Genomic DNA, 19,813 nt, shown 5'->3' on the forward strand with positions numbered 1-19,813 from the left:
GCCTTGAGTGCAAGTCCCAGGACTGGTATACACACACACACACACACACACACACACACACACACACACCCTATGCATTTCTTCTTGATGCTAATGGGGTGCAACAAAGTGTGAGACAACCAGAGTACCTTCTGCAGCGGTGGCCATGATGTACAAAAGCCTGCGCGTGACCTTGCTGTGGGACGAGAAGGCGCTCGGTTCCCGTGGAGCTGCTCAAGGAAGAAAGCCTAACACAGCCTTCCACAACCCAACCGGAAGTGGTTCTGCGGCCACGGCGTCCTTGTCCCCTAGCAACGCGTCGCGGAGGAAGTGGTTGCTGCAGCGGCGCCGAGTGCGCCTGCGCGGAGGCGGCGCCGCCTGCTGACGTGGAGCGAAAGCCCGGGTGGCAAGAGACCGGCGCGCTGTGTGGAGTGCGGGAACCGCTGGGGTGTCGTGACCGCGAGCGAGCCAGGCCGGGATGGCAGCGCCGCTCGCTCGGCACCGGGGAGCCGGGGCTGCGGGCCAGCACCGGCTGGTGCTGCTTTGGATGCTGTTGCTGGTGCCGCTGCTGGCGCGGCCCGCGGCGGCCCTGGTGGAGGGGCTGTACTGCGGCGCGCGGGACTGCTACGAGGTGCTGGGCGTGAGCCGCTCGGCCACCAAGGCCGAGATCGCGCGGGCCTACCGCCAGCTGGCCCGGCGCTACCACCCCGACCGCTACCGGCCCGAGCCCGGCGACGAGGGCCCCGGGCGGGCGCCGCCCAGCGCCGAGGCTTTCCTGCTGGTAGCGACCGCCTACGAGACTCTCAAGGTGAGGCTTGCTGGCTGCGGGGAGAGCGGGGTCGAGGCGCTTCCGGTCCCCGGCCCACTAGGCCAGGGCCTCGGCGACCTGGGTAGCTGTCACCTCGACCTTTTAGGAAGCTCGCGTTTTATCCCCACCTGGCCCGGTGAAAGAGCCGTCGGCTTCAAGTCTAGCTAGGATGGGAAGTGAGAACCGCCCTAGGCCTTGGGGTTACTGGCAGTCCCCTCCTCGTTTTTGACAGCCATGGTTAATGTGTATAGTTTGAGCATTTTCTGGATTCGTGCAAACATGCTCTTTGACTGAGAAAGCAAGAATAGACCTTCAAAACCTGAGCGACACAGTGGTTATGCCAGTTTGATTTAACAGACATGTGACTTCTAAGCATGGTATTAATGGTGACATTTTCATTGGGTTTAAAGAACTAGAAAAACATTCGACAGGAGCAGTAAACAAACCAGTCAGACAGCAGGATGTTTGACTCTTGGCTCCGAATCCCCCTGAGTGACCTTGGGTAGCAGTTTCTTCACATAGGCACAATGAAGGCCATGGTAATCTCACAGGGTTGTGGGGCTTTAATGGTAAGTGTGAGCCCCCTATGTAGGACATAGACACAGATCCTTAATGTCGTGGGGGTAAAACACTGAGAGTTTCTGATAGGAAATATTATGTCAGATATTTGTTTAGTTATTTGACAAAGAATGGGGACGGGAATTTAGCTTGCTTCTAGCACAGCAAAAACCATATAAGAAATCATCAAGTGGAAGCCATATTTGATGGATGTATTACTGCTTCAAAAGCCCTGTCATGCTATTACAACAACTATTATAGTAGTAGTTACATATATATTTTTAGTCTCTCACCCCTCTAGGCAATGTTTTCCATGTTGCTGTATAGTCTGCTTTCAATAACTACTTTGAGTGAATCTAATATATACATTATATGTTATGTTTCACCTAGACGCTATAATTTGACTATGAATTGTTTACATTAGTTTTACAGAACTGGAAATACTGTTCACATGCTGTCCAGAGCAGCTTGGGTAATTCAGAGTCATAAAATGGATGTGCTTAAATTCTCAATGTTGTTAGAGAGATGTAATTTTTATTGGCAGTTCACTGAGGTATAGGTAGGAAGCTGGGAAAGTCTTGATGCTGGAGATTACTTGCCCACTATTTAGGATAAAGTGTGATGACAGATTAAGAAAGAAGGAGAAACAGCTCACTCTTCAGGGCAGCCCAACATGGGAAAGCCAGTTGGCTTTTTTTTTTTTTTTTTGCAGAAGAGCTTGTGGTGCTCACAGCCAACTTGATAATGTGCCAAAGTTCTGTTGGTATATAAAGGAGCGAGCTAGCTAGCTCTGCCCAGATGGAGAATTTCCAGAGGAAAGAGCCGTAGAATTGCCTTCTGCTGGGTTTGGTGAGGCTAGAGGTGGATAGCTTTTGGTGAATGGGAAGCATTTTGGCAAGCTCTTTCAAAATAACTGTCAGAGTTAGGATACAGAAATAGTGACATGACAGATAAATTCTTACTGGGTGAGGCCCCAGAACTATTTTCTTGAAGAGATGATTTGGGGGGACGAATCTGGTGGCTCTATATTGGCTCCCTCTAAAAGTTTCAACCCTGAAAAGTTTGGGACTAAGTTGTCAGCTAATAAAAAGCTAAAAGTAATCTTTCTACACAAGAACAAGGATTTTTTGGGGGGAGGGGTGCTGGTATTGGGGTTTGAACTGGGAGAGACTTGTGCTCTTGGAGCTGGTGCTCTACCATTGAGCCACGCCTCCAGTCCAGCTTAAATTTTTTTTGATAGTTAATTGGAGCTAGAGTCTCTTGGACTTTGCTGAGGCTGGTTTTTTTTTTTTTTTTTTTTTTTTTTGGGCCAGTCCTGGGCCTTGGACTCAGGGCCTGAGCACTGTCCCTGGCTTCTTCCCGCTCAAGGCTAGCACTCTGCCACTTGAGCCACAGCGCCGCTTCTGGCCGTTTTCTGTATATGTGGTGCTGGGGAATCGAACCTAGGGCCTCGTGTATCCGAGGCAGGCACTCTTGCCACTAGGCTATATCCCCAGCCCTGCTGAGGCTGGTTTTGAATTACTGTCCTCAGATCTCAGCCTCCTCTAGCTCAGATCATGGGCATGAGCCACCAGCATCCAGAAGGAACTCTTAGCCAGTAAAACTAGTATGTCCAGTAAAGGTAATACTTTCACTTGACTTTGACAGGATGTTTGTGGTGGCCACAGATACCTTTAAACGGAACTAGAAACAGTCATACTGATGGAGTATTCTACAGTTATGCAATACAAAAGAGGATGGAAGTTTTCTGTGAGAGAAAGGGTGTGTGGAAGTAGTCTGGTCCTTTGAGAATCAGAACCAACAGAATTCTGAAAACTATTTAAGAATTTACAGAGATGAACATAGATTCAGCTTTCAAATGGAGCACCTCCAGGATCTATTTCCTCATTTTCTTGCCTTTACCTGGAATAAAGACAAGGACTTTGCTGTGTGGGGGATTAAAAAGGTATTGAAGACAAACAAGCAGCCTGATTATAATTTTGCAGTAACGGAGAATGTCACATCTGTGAAGACTGAATGAATGGGGCCATTCCATTTGGAGGGCCTTCTGTCTTCCATAGTATCCCATTGAGGCAAAGGGATGATGACATCTGCTTTGCTTATATTGAACCCTCAGGCTGGAAGAAGGCTGTGAGGGGTAAGAAATCGAGGTGGACTTTGCTAAAAACTAGCCAGGTAGAATAGTGAGAGAAGGCTCCAGTGGCTCCACAATAAAAATGGCAGGCAGAAGTCTAGCTCTGGATGTTGATAAAGCACAACCAAAATGGAAACTATGTGTGAGACAAAACATACTGAGGTTGTTTTGGGTCAAATAAGGATCCCTTTGAGCAGGAGGATTTGGGGGTTGTTTTGATGGAGATTATTAAGAAAGTATACTAACAAGAATTAAGTGTAGTTGACAAGACAAAAAGACACACTAGGTAGTTGCTGATTTAGCAACAAAAGATTCAGCCTGTGTCTGGAGAGTAAGAAAAAGTAGGATGAATAATACGGAAGTTGAAAATACTGGTCAAGTGCTCCCACCAAGTCATGCCTAGTTCACAGTCCCAAGTAATTTGCAATTCCAGATCTCAGCAAGGCAACATTAATTATGATTTATACTGCTGTGTAAGTTAGGACCATGCAGTAATATTTCACTTATTTGACTACTGGAAACTGAGGGAAATCATGGACTTTGGAGGTAAATAGACTATCTTGCTATGTCAAAATTGGGTTTGCTGAAGTGGAACACTCTAGTCCCACTCTTAATGTGGCTATAGCACTTATCACTGTACTGTAAATGTTGAGAAGCCCCTCCCCAGTAAACCATGTTTCTCATTGTGGGGTGAATATCCATAGCGCCCAACACAGTGTCTGGCACATCACATAGTAAATATCATTTAATTGAACTCACATATGAAGACAGACTCAGAATGGAATTTCTATTCAGAAATTAAGTATCTGGCATTTTGACATTATGTGCAGCCTACTTTTCAAGAGTGGCATAGATATATAAATTGCATAGTTATGAATGATAAATTCCTATGTAAGAGAAAATTATACTTCTGCTTTTAATGTTCTCGGGAGGTTTTTTTTTTAGTTGAGAACAATTGCCATTTCCTAATGTAGATAATAAAAGAAATGTCAGAAAAACAAGCAGATGTAGAAATGGAGAAGATGCACTTTGGAAAAACTGACTGGTAGAAAATAGGAAAGTAGTAGAAATTGACGGCATTTTGCAAGGTCACAGGTGAACATCAAACAGATTTTAGGAATATTGATGGCATGAGAGTGGATATGGTGGGAGGATGCAGAAGGAGAGCCTACTCCAGCCTTGCCTTTAAGGGAAGTATCACAAAAACACCGCCCTTTCTTTTTATTAGTCTGATTGCAGTGGGTGGTAGGGCTTAACATAAAGGGAATATTGAGCCTCTTGCCTTTTTGCTGTTGTGAATTCCCCTAGCCAGCCCTGACATAGGTGCTGCAGAAGAAACCATGGCAGTGGAATAGGCACAGCTCCTGGCTAAGCTTTTAATATAACAAGGGAGACAAATACTTATTGTTTGGTTATTTATTTAGATTATAACAATATGTGTGGATTATACTGCAACACAGAGAGGAGACAATTATTTCTCCTTGGTCGATTAGAGAATATTTGAGCTGGATTTGGAAAAATTGACAATGTTGAGGTTTTTGGTGTGTTTTTTTTTGCAGGGTGGGGGCGGGTTGTGACACTAGGGTTTGAATTTAGGGCCTTTGGCTTGCTAGGCAGATGCTTTATCACTGAAACCACAGCTCCTCCAGGAAAGGGACGTTTCTAAGGGAAGGAAAACCTAGTCAGCAGAAACAAGAGTGTTTAAGTTTGTTTCAGAAAAGAGATATAATTTGGGAGGTGTGGTGATGAATGAGTATTTTATTCACCTCCACCAAAGATACTTTTACATTTATTCCAAGAACTCTCTATTTTGGGAAAAAATTCACTATACTTATTAGTGTTTTTATTCTAGTCACCCAAATTTTAATCAGGCATTCATAATAATTGGGAAGAGTTGGCCCTCTGTGTTCATAGGTCCTCCATTCACAGATGTAACAGCTACAGATGGAAAATACTTATTACACTCTCAGATAGTATTAAGTAATCTGCCAGTGAGTTAGGGTTACCTAGGGTAATATAGGCATAGGTTATATCCAAATAGATTGAGAGTGTGTGTGTGTGTGTGTGTGTGTGTGTGTGTGTGTGTGTGTGTATGTATTAGTATTGGAGCTTGAACTCAGGGCCTAGGTGCTATCCCTTAGCTTTTTCACTCAAGGCTGCTGTTCTACCACTTGAGAGCCACTGTTTCACTTCCAGCTTTTTGATGGTTAATTGGAGATAAGAGTCTTGGATTTATCTGACTTGGCTGGCTTCAAACCATGATCCTCAGGTCTCAGCCTCCTTGAGTAGCTAGGATTATAGGCATAGGAACTAGTGCCCTGCCTGAAATACAGCTTTTATGTAAGAAACTTAAGCATTTTAGGATTTTGGTATCTGCAGTGTCCTAGAACTAATCCCCATGAATACTGGACAACCACATTCATGAAAATATTATGTAAATTTCTATTACAGTTATGGTGCTGAAAAACAGCCATATTAAGTACATGGATAGATTATTGTCTACAAATAAAGCCGTTGTTTCAAATGCCTATTCTGGATATGACTCTCTGGGTTTAGTTGGAAGGAATGTCGAGTTTGATAATGATTTTTCCCAAGGGTCCAAAAGGTGTAGTAGTACCTGGATTTTCTGTTTGGAACCCTTAGTTTCACCCATTATTCCCTACTATATCTTAATTGTGGTGCTGTGATTCTGACCTTATGATGTTACCAGCAACCAATTAGTGTTCTTGATCAACCTGAAAACTATTATGTTGATACAATTTTAGCAAGGAACTGAACAGTTGACAGATACCGCCATCTCACCTTACTCCATACTGGAGAATAAACCAGGGCCTCACACATACTAGACAAGTGCTGTGCTGCCACTGAGCTACATCTCTAGCATCTAATATTTTAATTTACCTCATGCAGATTTGTTATGGGTAAATGGAACATTCTGAGGCATAACAAGAGTTCAGACCTTTTTTTTTTACACTTGGTTTTTTTTTTGGTTTTTGTGTTGTTGGCCAGTCCTGGGGCTTGAACTCAGGGCCTGAGCACTGTCCCTGGCTTCTTTTTGCTTAAGGCTAGCACTCTGCCACTTGAGCCACAGCGCCACTTCTGGCGGTTTTCTATATATGTGGTGCTGGGGAATCAGAACCCAGGGCTTTATGTATGTGAGGCAAGCACTCTTGCCACTAGGCCATATTCCCAGCCAGACATTTTTTTTTTTTAATGCCAGTACTGGGACTTGAATTTAGGGCCTGGGTGCTGTCCCTATGCCTTTTGACTCAGGCTACTTCTATTTGAGCCTCAGCTCCATTTCTACCTTTTTGGTAGTTAATTGGGATTTTCTATCCAGGCCAGCTTTGAACCTCTATCCTAAGATCCCAGCTTCCTAAGTAGGTTGGATTAAAAGTGTGAGCCACTGGTGCCTGGCTATAAAGATCTTTATTTGCCATGTTTTCACAGATATGCCACTTCTAGATTGAAAGCCTGTGGGATTTGTGAGAGGGAAACTATTTTAGCAAAACATAGTTTCAGATTAGATGATCAATGACTTATTAAGCTCTGTTTTGGAGTTTGAACTTTATGTTTTGAATAGTTAAGACTAGTCTTAAAGTGGAAAAGTGATAGACTTGTTTCTTCCAGAATCTCAGAGCAATTAAAAGTTAGGAAGGATAAAATGGTATGTTCTTGACAGCTCATTTCCCTGGTTTTGAGAATCTCATCGCTTCTCACTTGTAACTTGAGTATCTCTTGGTTGTTTCTGTTTCTAATTCCTCACTTCATTTTGTTTGTTTAAAAGCTATACTTAGGATTTCTTCTTCACTATTCACTATATAACTTCCTCATCTCCATTTCATTCCAACTATCATGAGACTAATATGTATACTAGTCTAGGTACTGAAACCATTCTTGTGAACAGATGAACAGTAGCACTTTGATCTCAGGATTTGTCAGTTGCTTCTTATTTCTTCTTCCTCCTGTCAGTTGCTTATTTCTTCTTCCTCCTGGAACATTTTTTTTTTTTTTTGCTAGTCCTGGTGCTTGAACTCAGGGGCCTGAGCACTGTTATTGCCTTCTTTTTGCTCAAGGCTAGCACTCTACCACTTGAGCCACAGCGCTACTTCCAGCTTTTTCTATATATGTGGTGCTGAGGAATTGAACCCAGGGCTTCATGTATATGAGGTGAAGATTTTACCACTAGGCCATATTCCCAGCCCCCTGGAACATTTTTTATATTAATGTCTTCAAGGCCTCCTGCTTTAATTTCCTTAATGTAGTTTTCTATTTTTCTATCCATAGCTATTCCTTTCCCTTTTCCTTTCTCTTTTTCCTTTCCCTTTCCCTTTCCCTTCTCTTCCCCTTTTTCTTTCTCTTTCTCTTCCTTTTTCCTTTTGTCATCCCTTCCCCCTCTTCTCTTTTTTGTTTTCTTCCTTCCCTTTCCTTCCTTCCCCTTCCCCCTTTCCTTTCCTTTTTCTGTGTCATTATTTCCTGATTAAAAAATGCCAATGTTTTTTGTTTTGTTTTGTTTTGTTTTGGCCAGTCCTGGGCCTTGGACTCAGGGCCTGAGCATCATCCCTGGCTTCTTCCCGTTCAAGGCTAGCACTCTGCCACCTGAGCCACAGCGCCCCTTCTGGCCGTTTTCCATATATGTGGCACTGGGGAATAGAACCGAGAGCTTCATGTGTAGGAGGCAAGCACTCTTGCCACTAGGCCATATTCCCAGCCCTATTTTTTTTTTTTGAAAAATTAAGTGATCAAATAGATAATGATGCAATTAACCAAAACACGAGGAACCGATTTAGTTTTTTGAGCATGTTGAACTGCAGATGTTTTATGTTATATTTAGAAACTGTTTAGTTTGTAGTTGAAAGGAGGAGGCAGGAAGAATAACTTTGTTACTAGTGTATAGGTGATAATCCAAACCCAAACCCTGAAAGTTGTTGAGACTCCCATGTAGAACAAGAAGGTAGCTTCACTAGTAACTGGTGGGCAGAGAATAAGAAAGGAAATAGAATGGGTATATGTATGGCCTGGAAAAAAGTAAGAAAAGAAGCATTTGTGTGTGTGTGTGTGTGTGTGTGTGTGTGTGTGTGTATGTATTTAAAATATGACTAAATTTTCATTTATTATTTGATTCCTGGCCTTAACTATCCAAAAATGGTTTCTGAATTCTCTGTAATAGAAAATTTTTATGTAAAAATTGCTGTAAATTCATACTATTGCAACTTATACTTTTGAGATCAGACAGTGCATTGCTCCTTCATGGGCAAGAGTATGGTGCTCCTTCAACTGGGGAGGGGTCATTTTCCTAAGAGAAGGAAAGGGTTCAGTGCTGTCTTTGCTTGTGGGTCTCCTCTTGTTCACTTTTGATCTAGATTTTGGTGGTTTGTTCCAGTCCTCCTGCATATGCCCAAGAGGATTGGGAGTGGATGGATACCAGCAGAAGCACCATTTATTCCTGTAGACATTAGAGTCAAGGAATTAATTTCCCTGCTTGTCAAGGCTCAGGACAGAGAGGAGGAAGAAACAAGTATAAAGGTTTTGATTTTGGCAAGAAGTTGGAACTCCTCACCCTGGGACCTTAAGATCCACACTATTGCTGAAAGAGAAAGTACTACCTTATTGAAAGGTAAGATATTAAGCTGTTTTAAGGTTTAAGATATTTTAGCCACATTAGTGTATTTCCGTAAGCTATGAATTTAAGCAGTTATTTTTGCCAAGCTGAAGTTTTTGTGACATAATCACATCCCCATCCACCTTGTTGGTGAGCTGGATACCAATGTGACTGGAGAGATGTGTATAGTGAGGCAAAATCATTACAAATTCCACTCATTTTTGAAATGACATTTACTTGATGCCAAGCACTGTGTTCAGGCCCTGGATATAATACAGAGATTAATAAATCACCTTATCTACCTTTAGAAACCTATACTCAAGGAAAAGCAAAAAGAAAACCAAAAAATCCTTATGGTTACAATGTGATAAGTGCTATAATAAATAGGTACTAAGTGTAATAAAAGTGTTCCAAAAGCAGGGGGCAGAGTTAAGTGGTAAAAGCACTTGCCCAGCATGCACAAGGCCAAGGGTTCCATCCGCACGGCCACAGAAGTCTGTCTGAGGCAGAAACATTTGTATTGTTTAGGAGATCTTGAAGTTAGAAGAAAGGAAGGTTGGCTTCAAGTTAGAAAGAATCATATGTTCAGAGATGAGAAAGCTCATAGTGGGAACACACACCAAATGCCAGAAATTGCTCTTGATGCTAGTGCAGTAAAAGCAGGGAGAGTGGTAAGTGGTAGTGCTAGGAAGGTATGTAGTGCCAGCAGTACAGACCTTTGTACATGCCAAGGGGAAAATTTAACTTTGGTTATGCAGAAGCCATGGAGATTAAAACACACACACACACACACACACACACACACACACACACACACACACACACGTCAGGCTACCTTAATTCTAAGATTAGTAGGAGAAAAAAAATACATGGTGTAATAAAAATATACCTTAAACTTTCTGATTGGGTCAAAAATGAAAGGTGGTCCTTCTTCTTCTTTTTTTTTTTTTTTGGCTAATATTCTTGTATTCTAAACCCTATAGGTTACTAAAAATAGGATTTTAACCTAAAGCTGTTGAGCACTCCTTTTACTACATTGTGCCAACGTTGAATACATTCTAATTTGCACGTATGCTTTAGCCTTCATGCTTAGTTTCTTCAGTTTGGAGAGAAAACTGTAAGTCTTACAGTGAAAATTCAGTAAATTGAATATATGCTATAATAACAATGAACTAACCAACTTCCTAGTCTCTAATGATGACCAAATCAGGATCACAAATTTATGGTGATCCCAGGAAAGGAAATCATCCTGAGAAGAGCTAGATGTCTTGTGATATTTAGTGTTTAGGTGTGCTTGAGAACTTTCTAAGGGGCTCTGGAGAGATCCCACAGGTTCTTCTGACAGTGGAGAGGCCAGGTACATGGGATAGATTTTGAAGTTGTTGGTATTAGAGCCCCTTAGAGGACTTCACGGCTTGGTGAAGTCACAAATCTGGCAACAGTGAGAAGATGGTGACCCTAGAGGAAGATCTGGGTGAAATACGCTTCCTATGGCTAGCCATTGGACATATGGCCCCTACTTCCAGGTATCCATGACACCTAAAGCTCTTGATGTATTCTTCACTTGGAGGAGCACAGCCAATCATGCTAGACTGAGACCTTTGAATGAAGTGATGTTGGGTTGTAGTTATCTGATTTCAGTGTGGCATTTGGTTTTAGAAAATTACATTACTTCCCCTGCAATCCCATCTACTCAGGTTGAAATCTTGAGGATATTGGTTCATAGCCAGTTCTACTTCTAAAAGATAATCAGCAGAAAGCTAGGCTAGAAGTGTGGCTCAAGTGGTAGAATGTCAACCAAGGAAGCAAGCTGAAGTGTGAGGCCATGAGTTCATATCTCAGTACTAGGACAAAAAATTACATATAATCTAGTTGGAATAAGAAGAATCATATTTGAAGAATCGTGTAGTTCAAAAGGCATATGCCAAGATTGAAAGGATCAAAGATTTCAGGCCCAAAGCAGAACATTTGTATAAAGTTAAGCCCCCCAAGGAGAAAGAGAGTGGGGAATGGAAAAATATTGGAAGAATGCCTGAATACTAAACATGAGAAATTTGAAGAGGCATGGCTTTAGTCCTCAGGACTCTGTGGCACCTTGGTAAAGACTTCCCCTTTTAGATGAAATGATAAGACAATTTAAGGAAGAGCAGTGGGTTGACAGTTGGAGGGTTGGAATGTATAGCAATGGCCACAGATTCTGACAAGAGAACTACAAGGAGTGGGCTTGACAGTAATCAGCCTGAGCTCCTTTTCCCTTGTGATGGGCAGTCCTTACACTGGTCTTCTGTAAAATAATCTGTACATACATTTATATGTAAACAACCAGTCACCTAATTTCATATACTAGAGAGAAGTAAAAAAGTCTTAATCTAGTGAACCTAGGATAACTTTTTACTGACCCCTCACTTAAGTTCAGAATTCTTTACTAGAATATATATGGTGGTTAAACACAGGGAAGATTTCTATTGTTAGTAAATTTCTTATTTTGAACTTAGGATAGAGGACACAGGAGGCCCTCAGACCCCCCAGAGCATCTGTCTAGAGTAGCAGGCTACTAGGTTAGCATTTGAATTGTCTTTAGCTCTACTTTATAACGACTAAGTAGTTGGACCTAGAAGGAAATCCTCTAAAGAAGATGTTGTTTCTGTAATGGTTTTGATTGCACTTGTTTATCGAGGGGACGGATTTGTTTTGGTCTTTTAACAATTTTGTGAAATTAAGCAAGCTGAAAAAACAAGTTTAGAACATATTTTAATAGATTTTCAATCTTGGTTGCTTAGTGAGACATTTGCACTTATTCCTGTTAGAAATTGATTAGAATTAGGAAAATCTTAAGAACTATTTTATTTGTGAACATTCCAAGCAGCATTTCAGAATGCTGTAATTCTTTCTACAGAATTGATATGAGTAAGATGAGTTTCTTCATTTATTAACTGGGTTATGGCACTGTATTATAATGGTTAAGTACTATATGTTTGTAACATGTTTTTGTACAATATATGTCATTCGGTGTACAAAACAACCATGTAAACATGTTAGGGCAGGTAGTAATTACCTGTGTTGTACTTGTACAGGGACTTGAACTCAGGACTTCATGTTTGTTTGGTTCACAGTTGGCATTCTACTGCTTGAGCCATACCTCCAGTCTGGCATTTTTGCTCGATAACCAGAGATGAAGTCTCAAAGACTTTTTCTGCCCCCAAACAGCCAGCTATTTTTGAACCATGATTCGTTGGGTCTTAGTGCTCCCCTCCCCCAGTAGCTAGTATTGCAGGCATGAGCTACTGGCACCTTGCTAGTATTACCTATTTTTGCAAAGCCAGGATGAGGCTCAGAGATGCGTACTATTTTGCCCAAAATGACCAAGCTAGACTTTGATCATTGTACTAATATCTTAATGTTTCTTCTTTTTTTTTTTTTGCCAGTCCTGGGGCTTGAACTCAGGGCCTGAGCACTGTCCCTGACTTCTTTTTGCTCAAGGCTAGCACTCTACCACTTGAGCCATAGCGCCACTTCTGGCTTTTTCTATATATGTGGTGCTGAGGAATCGAACCTAGGGCTTCATGTATATGAGGCAAGCACTCTACCACTAGGCCATATTCCCAGCCCCTCATCATTTCTTTTAAGATAAGCCTGATTTCATCTACTTTTTGCTAGCTAATCATTGCTTTCAACAAATTTTCTATACAAGGCTGGAACCTGATTTAGAGGATGGATATATATATATGTATATATATACACAAATATATATATAATACATAAAATAAACAGTTATTAAGGCTATTGGCATGTTCTTAAATTGAAGGAACATGTGCAATTCTTACTAGCACTGGAGTACTAGCTAAAAATGCATGGTTAATGGTTAAAGTCTTCTAGGAAGATTAATACTCAAGAATTATTAAAGTCCTAGTAACAAGCTTATCTTTGAAGAAGAGTATTGGGAAATTTTTTTATTGTGACAGTTATAATTCTTTTAGTCCAAATAATCTTTATAATTAGGAGATTTTAGATTTGACAACAAATTCTATACTGAGGACATTTAATGACGTCTTGTCATTTTTCAGGATGAAGAAACACGGAAAGATTATGACTACATGCTGGATCATCCAGAAGAATATTACAGCCATTACTATCACTACTATAGCAGGCGCTTAGCCCCTAAAGTGGATGTTAGGATAGTAATTTTGGTCAGTGTGTGTGCTATTTCTATGTTTCAGGTATGTATTTCCATGTGTATACATGCACACTATTGCCTATGGTACATATTAAAGCTACACAAGTATGTTTTTGTTTATTTGTTTTGTTTTTGTTGCCAGTCCTGGGGCATGGACTCAGGGCCTGAGCACTGTCCCTCGCTTCTTTTTGCTCAAGGCTAGCACTCTACCTCTTGAGCCATAGTGCCACTTCTGGCCTTTTTTCTATGTATGTGGTGCTGAGGAATTGAACCCAGGACTTTATGTATATGAGGCAAGCACTTTACCACTAGGCCATATTCCCAGCCCCACAAGTATGTTTTTGTAGCATTCTGTGTTCATTTAAGATTAGAAAGATATCCACTTGTCCTAGCAGCTAGCTGGCAGTATTAGCATACTTGTCAGTGAGAAATCTAAGAAATGGATGACTATTATTGCATAGCTATTTCTGTCTTTTCTCAGGAACCCTCTATGGTGTCTATCCCATGACCACCAGGTGACGTCATTTACTTTTGAAAAACTTTTCAGTGATATCTCATAAACTTAAGAAAAGGAAGAACTCCTTAATATGGCAAATCCTGGCTCTTATCCACTAATGCAAGTAATACTACCCTTGTAATGATTACTGCATGCACTGAAAGGTGCTGCTTAGGGTGAAAACCACTGGGATAGATTAGAAAATGTACAGGAATTTTTATGTGATTTTAAAATACCACAGTACCCTAACTTTAGCCTGCACACAAGTCAAGAGAACACTCATGTAGGCTGAAATTAAGGTTCTGTGGTATTTTAAAACTACCACATAGTTTTTGCCATTGAATTCTTCCTCTTGTAAGTAGGTTATAGTTTAAGTGGGAGTAGAGACTATCTTTTACTACTAAAGTAAAATCTTTGAGATTTGTTATTATTATTTTCTTTTTTGTTGTTTTTCTTGAGATCTGATCTTGCAGCTTAGCCTGAGCTGACCTTCAGTTCTCCATCCTCTTTTATCAGACTCTTGAGGGCCTAGACCACAGTAGTGCTCTACTGGGCCTAGCCAGGTTTCTTTTTTAAAATCTGTGGGTTTCTTGGGTGCTGGCATTTTATAGAGTCTCTGTGGTTCTTTTAGCTTAAGTGAATTTTGGTACTAAAAGTGGTCCATTTTTCTTTGTTTAATATTCTAGTACTTCAGCTGGTGGAATAGCTACAATAAAGCAATCAGCTACCTAGCCACAGTGCCCAAGTACCGCATCCAGGCAACAGAGATCGCCAAGCAGCAGGGACTGCTCAGAAAAGCCAAAGAAAAAGGCAGAAACAAGAAATCCAAAGAGGAAGTTCGTGACGAGGAGGAGAACATCATAAAGAACATTATAAAAAGTAAAATTGATATAAAAGGAGGCTACCAGAAACCTCAAATACGAGATCTGCTGCTGTTCCAAATCCTTTTAGCTCCCCTTCACCTGTGCTCCTACATGGCCTGGTATTGCCGGTGGATCTATAATTTTAACATCAAAGGCAAAGAATATGGGGAGGAAGAGAGACTATACATCATTCGTAAGTCTATGAAAATGTCACAATCCCAGTTTGATAGTCTAGAAGACCATCAGAAAGAAACTTTCCTTAAACGGGAGCTCTGGATAAAGGAGAATTATGAGGTGAGTATTCAATCTGCCGGATGTTATTATGATGAGACAGTGGGTTTCTAGCCTGTAATTCGTCTTAAAATTCTCTGATTCAACTAATTCCTAGTGTCATTTGTTGCGTGGAACAGTGGAAAGAGTGGGACAATGTTTGTTTTTGCAAGGGTGCTCCAACAAACTTTAAGTTGTGCTCAATAAAAGTTACTCTGTCCCAAGTTTGCTTCTAGTGATGAAAACCTAGCCACAGAGACTGATTAAAAAGAGGGCAGAGGAAGGGAGAGAGTAAGAGATGGAGTACTTTTGAAGAAACTATTTCAAAATAATAAGCACAGAATTTTCTGTATAATAACTTCTATATCTAGGAAGTTTTACTTTACTTTTAAATTTAATTGACTTTCTGCAATGCCTTTAAACTTGGAGCATTTTATTAAATGCTTCATTTTATAACTGTCAACTGTAGAAATTATTTTGAGATGATTAAGTTATCCACAGTATTAAAGGGACTTACAGTCTCATTGTGATAATGCTGTTTCAGGTTCTCGAACATATTAAGTATAAGAATTAGCATATTAAATACAAGAAGAAAACATACTGAAAGCTTAAAAAATTTGAAAGATGATTTTTTTTTTCTTTTGGTGCGGGTATAGGGGCTTGAACTTGAGGAGGTAACACTTTCATTTGCTCAGCTTGTTTGCTCATGGCTGGTGCTCTATCATTTGAGCCAAGGTTCAAGTCTGGTATTTTGCTAGTTAATTAGAGATGGAGTTTCACTGACATTTCTGCCCAAGCTAGCTTCAAACAAGATTCTCATGGTCTCAGTCTCCTGAGTGGCTAGGATTACAGCCATGAGCCGCTGGTGTATGGCTTTAAAATTTTTTTCATAGTCACTTCTTTATATATAATGTCCTAGGGCTGGGAATATGGCCTAGTGGAAAGAGTGCTTGCCTCCTACACATTCGATTCCCCAGCACCACATGTATGGAAAACGGCCAGAAGGAGCGCTGTGGCTCAGGTGGCAGAGTGCTAGCCTTGAGCGGGAAGAAGCCGGGGATGGTGTTCAGGCCCTGAGTCCAAGGCCCAGGACTGGCAAAAAAAAACAAAACAAAACAGAAAAACAACATATATAATGTCCTACATAGATTTTATTGAAAGTAGAATTTTGATCTAAGGTATATTTAAGTATACTAGCTTATAAATTGTTTTGCTAAACAAATATATTCATCCTGTTCATAAATAATGTAAATATGGATAGTTATATATCATTTAGCTCTTGAACTATTTGCAAAGTTTTCTTCTTTAAAACTACATTATAGATTGCTGTATGGGGATAAATTATCATGTATGAGATGATCAATTATATGAATTACCATATTCTGCATGAGCCATTACTTCCTAATGTGTGTAAGTAATAGATCTTTATAACAGATGATGTTAGGGGCTGGGGATATGGCCTAGTGGCAAGAGTGCTTGCCTCGTATACATGAAGCCCTGGGTTCAATTCCCCAGCACCACATATATAGAAAACAGCCAGAAGTGGCGCTGTGGCTCAAGTGGCAGAGTGCTAGCCTTGAGCAAAAGGAAGCCAGGGACAGTGCTCAGGCCCTGAGTTCAAGGCCCAGGACTGGCAAAACAAAACAAAACAAAAAAAAAAACAGATGATGTTGCTATGAGATTGGCTATGATAGCTTTCCCATTTAGCTTCAGTTAGCAACCACCAAAAGTTACAGAAATATTGGTGTTCTTTGTTTTTGACCTGTATAATTTATATAACCTTTGGAGACTTATTTTTAAAACTTTTTTTTTTTCTTTTTTGAGCTAGTCCTAGTGGTGTCCACACTTGTAATCTCAGCTACTCAGGAGGTAAAGACAGGAGAATTAAGGGCTGGGAATATGGCCTAGTGGTAAAATGCTCACCTCCTATACATGAAGCCCTGGGTTTGATTCCTCACCACCACATATATAGAAAAAGCCAGAAGTGGTGCTGTGGCTCAAGTGGTAGAGTGCTAGCCTTGAGCAAAAAGAAGCCAGGGACGGTGTTCAGGCCCTGAGTTCAAGCCCCAGGACTGGCAAAAAAAAAAAAAAAAAAAAAAGACAGGAGAATTGAGAGTTTGAGACCAACCCAGCTGGGGTTTGAAAAACTCTTTCACAAAAGGACTGGTAGTTTGACTCAAGTGGTAGAGCTTTGTCTAGCATGTTGGAGACTCTGGGTTCATTCCCCAGTATTGAAAAAGGAAAAGCCAACAGTTATGTATATTTTTATTGTTATTATAGACATGATATACAGAGGGGTTACCATTTCATAAGTCAGGTAATGAGTACTTTTCTTTTAGAGCCAGGCACAAGTGGCTTAGGCCTCTAATCCTAAGCCACTCAAGAGGTTGAGACCTGGAACATTGTAGTTTGAAAATAGCCTGGACAGAAATGTCTTCAGAAACACCGGCTCCAAAATAACTAGATAGAGGCATGACTCAAGTGATAGAGCATCAGCCAGAAAGCCAGAAGCAAGCAATGTGAGCAAGTATGAGGCTCAGAGTTCAAACCCTGATACTGTTTTTTGTCTTTGCTTTTTAAAAAGATAGATATTGATTCACTTTGGTGGCAGATGTATATATTTAAGGTCAGTTTGTCTCTAGATTTGTTGGAAACTTTTACCTAATGCTGTATTTTGAAAAGTATAAAAATGCCATGAAACTAATGGCAGAGGTGTCTCTGCATCGTAAAGCCGTTTACTGTTACTTAAACTTTCAGGTCTACAAACAAGAACAAGAGGAAGAATTAAAGAAAAAATTGGCAAATGACCCTCGATGGAAGAGATACCGGAGATGGATGAAGAATGAGGGCCCTGGGCGGCTCACATTTGTGGATGACTAAAGACGGCCAGAAGCCAAAGGCCAGCATCTGCTCACCTTCATTGTGATGTGCTTCCCATAACAAATGTACCAGCTGTTTCTCAGCAGTAACCGAAATTTGCCAAATACTTGATTAAACAGAATAATGTAGAAGTGTCAACCTTCCCTTCCAACTGTTTCTCAGCAGTAAAAGAAATTTGCCAAATATTTTGATTAAACAGAATAATGTAGACGTTTCAGCCTTCCCTTCAAACTTTATACCTAAGACATTTATGAAGCTCAATTTTTATAATCTCGTTGTGAATTTGTTAAAAGATTTGACATGAGAATTTATTAGTTGCCATTAAAAATTTTATATGTTTAGTTACAATTTTTGACATGAAAATTTCTTAGATACCATTTAAACATTTTGTGTCTTAAGTGTTTGTTCTTTAATACGAGTGTTTCCTTATTGGTCATACATTTTTCTGCTTTAATGGCCTCTATATTTTCACAAAATGGAAGGAAACAATAGCAGCATTTAACTATATTATCGTGTCTTTCTGGACACATTTCTTTAGTAGAATTTTTCAACACTCATGTTGTCTTCCTAAGTCATTATAGGATTGAGTATATTCAAAACAACCTCTCAAGGAGAGTCTTTTGCTAGGACTCCTGCTGTCTCACCGCCCCATAATCTCAGCACTCGTGCTAAGATCCGAGGCTCTCCACGAGAGTAGTCTACCCTCTGTCCTTGTAGGATGATCTCATTACAGTCTCATTTATAGGACTAAACTGTATGTGCAAAATTTCTGCAGAAGGGAACCTATAAAAAACAATCTTTTGCACCATAGGATTGGTCTTTTTTTTTTTTTTTTAAATCCTCTCACAAGAACAGAAAAAATATACTGGGAAGTTGTTCATATAAAGTTCTTAAGTGGTGAAAATTCCATTGTACATGAGAGCATTTACATGCATTTAAACTAGAAAGAAAATATGCATGTCTGTGTGCTGTTCTCTCACCCACTGAAATATATAAATGTTTTTATACCTGTGGAAAAGCAAATGAAACATTTTGACTGAATCACACATGGTACGGCACCTGAGTATTAATAATCCGTCATGGTAGTGAATCAGTATTCCTACTGTTCCATCTTAATAAAATGGTTGCAATATGTCATGTTTTGTTGGTATGCCATTTTAGATATTAAAATATTGCCTTTATATTACATAATTTTAAAAGATTAGTGTAGCTTAGTGGATACGCAGGCTCTGTTTCTAGAGTATATTCTAGATATTGCAAACCTGTAATCCAGTTATGTAATAGAAAAGACTTGTGGTAAGGCCAAAAATGGCTGGACCCTAGATGAAACAAATGAAGGCAAGTGGGGCTAGGGGCATGGTTCAGCAGTGGCGCACTTGCCTAGCAAGTGTGAGGCCCTGAGTTCAAACCCCAGTAACTGTCAAGGAATAAAAATGAACAGGCTCAGCTCAAGTATGTGATCTCCACAGAGTTCAGTCCTTGCTACTTTTAACCAGACCCGAGGCCAGTTATTTAACTTGTGAGTGACAACTTCCACTGCCTCAGTTATAAAATAGTGGTAGAATTTGACTGGATTATTGTTAGAGTCCTTTTTTCTTTTTTACTATTCTAAAATCCTGAAGTATTATAATTTCTAATTTTTTTTTTTAGGCGAAATGTATTACACATCCATTCTTTGTTGTGGTTGGTTGTGGGGCCTGGGCGCTGCCCCTGAGCTTTTTTTGCTCAAGGCTAGTGCTTTACCACTTTGAGTCACAGTGCCACTTCTGATTTTCTGGTGGTTAATTGGAGATAAGAGTCTCATGGACTTTCCTGCCTGGGCTGAATTTTGTAGTAGCTTGTCCAGCTAGTATCTAGGCCTGTCTCCCTTCTAACTGGACAGGAATGTACAGGTTTGAACTGCGATCCTCAAATCCTAGCCTCCTGTGGAGCTAGGATGACGGATGTGAGCCACCAGTGCCCAGCTGCATCTAGTCTTTTTTTAGGATTCTGTTTTTTAGGTAAAAATGTCTGTTTCCAACCTCAAAATGCCCAATTTAATTTTTTTTA

General features: G+C 40.4%; 1 protein-coding gene across 2 annotated transcripts; it reads left to right on the top strand.

Moving 5' to 3' along the window:
* The first annotated feature begins 376 nt into the window (after positions 1-376).
* On the top strand, positions 377-18,901 carry Dnajc25 (DnaJ heat shock protein family (Hsp40) member C25). Of its 2 annotated transcripts, XR_007209939.1 has the most exons (5): positions 377-787; positions 13,146-13,298; positions 14,438-14,908; positions 17,642-17,895; positions 17,974-18,901. XR_007209939.1 is itself a non-coding variant. In XM_048339083.1 (4 exons), the coding sequence occupies exons 1-4, from the start codon at positions 458-460 to the stop codon at positions 17,762-17,764; spliced, it is 1,077 nt and encodes a 358-aa protein (XP_048195040.1). In that variant the 5' UTR covers positions 377-457; the 3' UTR covers positions 17,765-18,901. The 2 variants fall into 2 exon arrangements, 1 of the variants encoding a protein (XP_048195040.1); XM_048339083.1 differs by having other exon boundaries at positions 17,642-18,901.
* Positions 18,902-19,813: the final 912 nt, after the last annotated feature.

This window comes from Perognathus longimembris, chromosome 1 (genome assembly GCF_023159225.1).
Source record: "Perognathus longimembris pacificus isolate PPM17 chromosome 1, ASM2315922v1, whole genome shotgun sequence".
Lineage (NCBI taxonomy): Eukaryota > Metazoa > Chordata > Mammalia > Rodentia > Heteromyidae > Perognathus > Perognathus longimembris.

Bases quoted from the DNA above. Each gene is read 5' to 3' on its own strand.
- Dnajc25 (XM_048339083.1), top strand. From the start codon at position 458: ATGGCAGCGCCGCTCGCTCGGCACCGGGGAGCCGGGGCTGCGGGCCAG. The intron at 13,299-14,437 runs GTATGTATTTCC...TTAATATTCTAG, and splicing joins GTGCTATTTCTATGTTTCAG to TACTTCAGCTGGTGGAATAG. The intron at 14,909-17,641 runs GTGAGTATTCAA...TTAAACTTTCAG, and splicing joins GGATAAAGGAGAATTATGAG to GTCTACAAACAAGAACAAGA.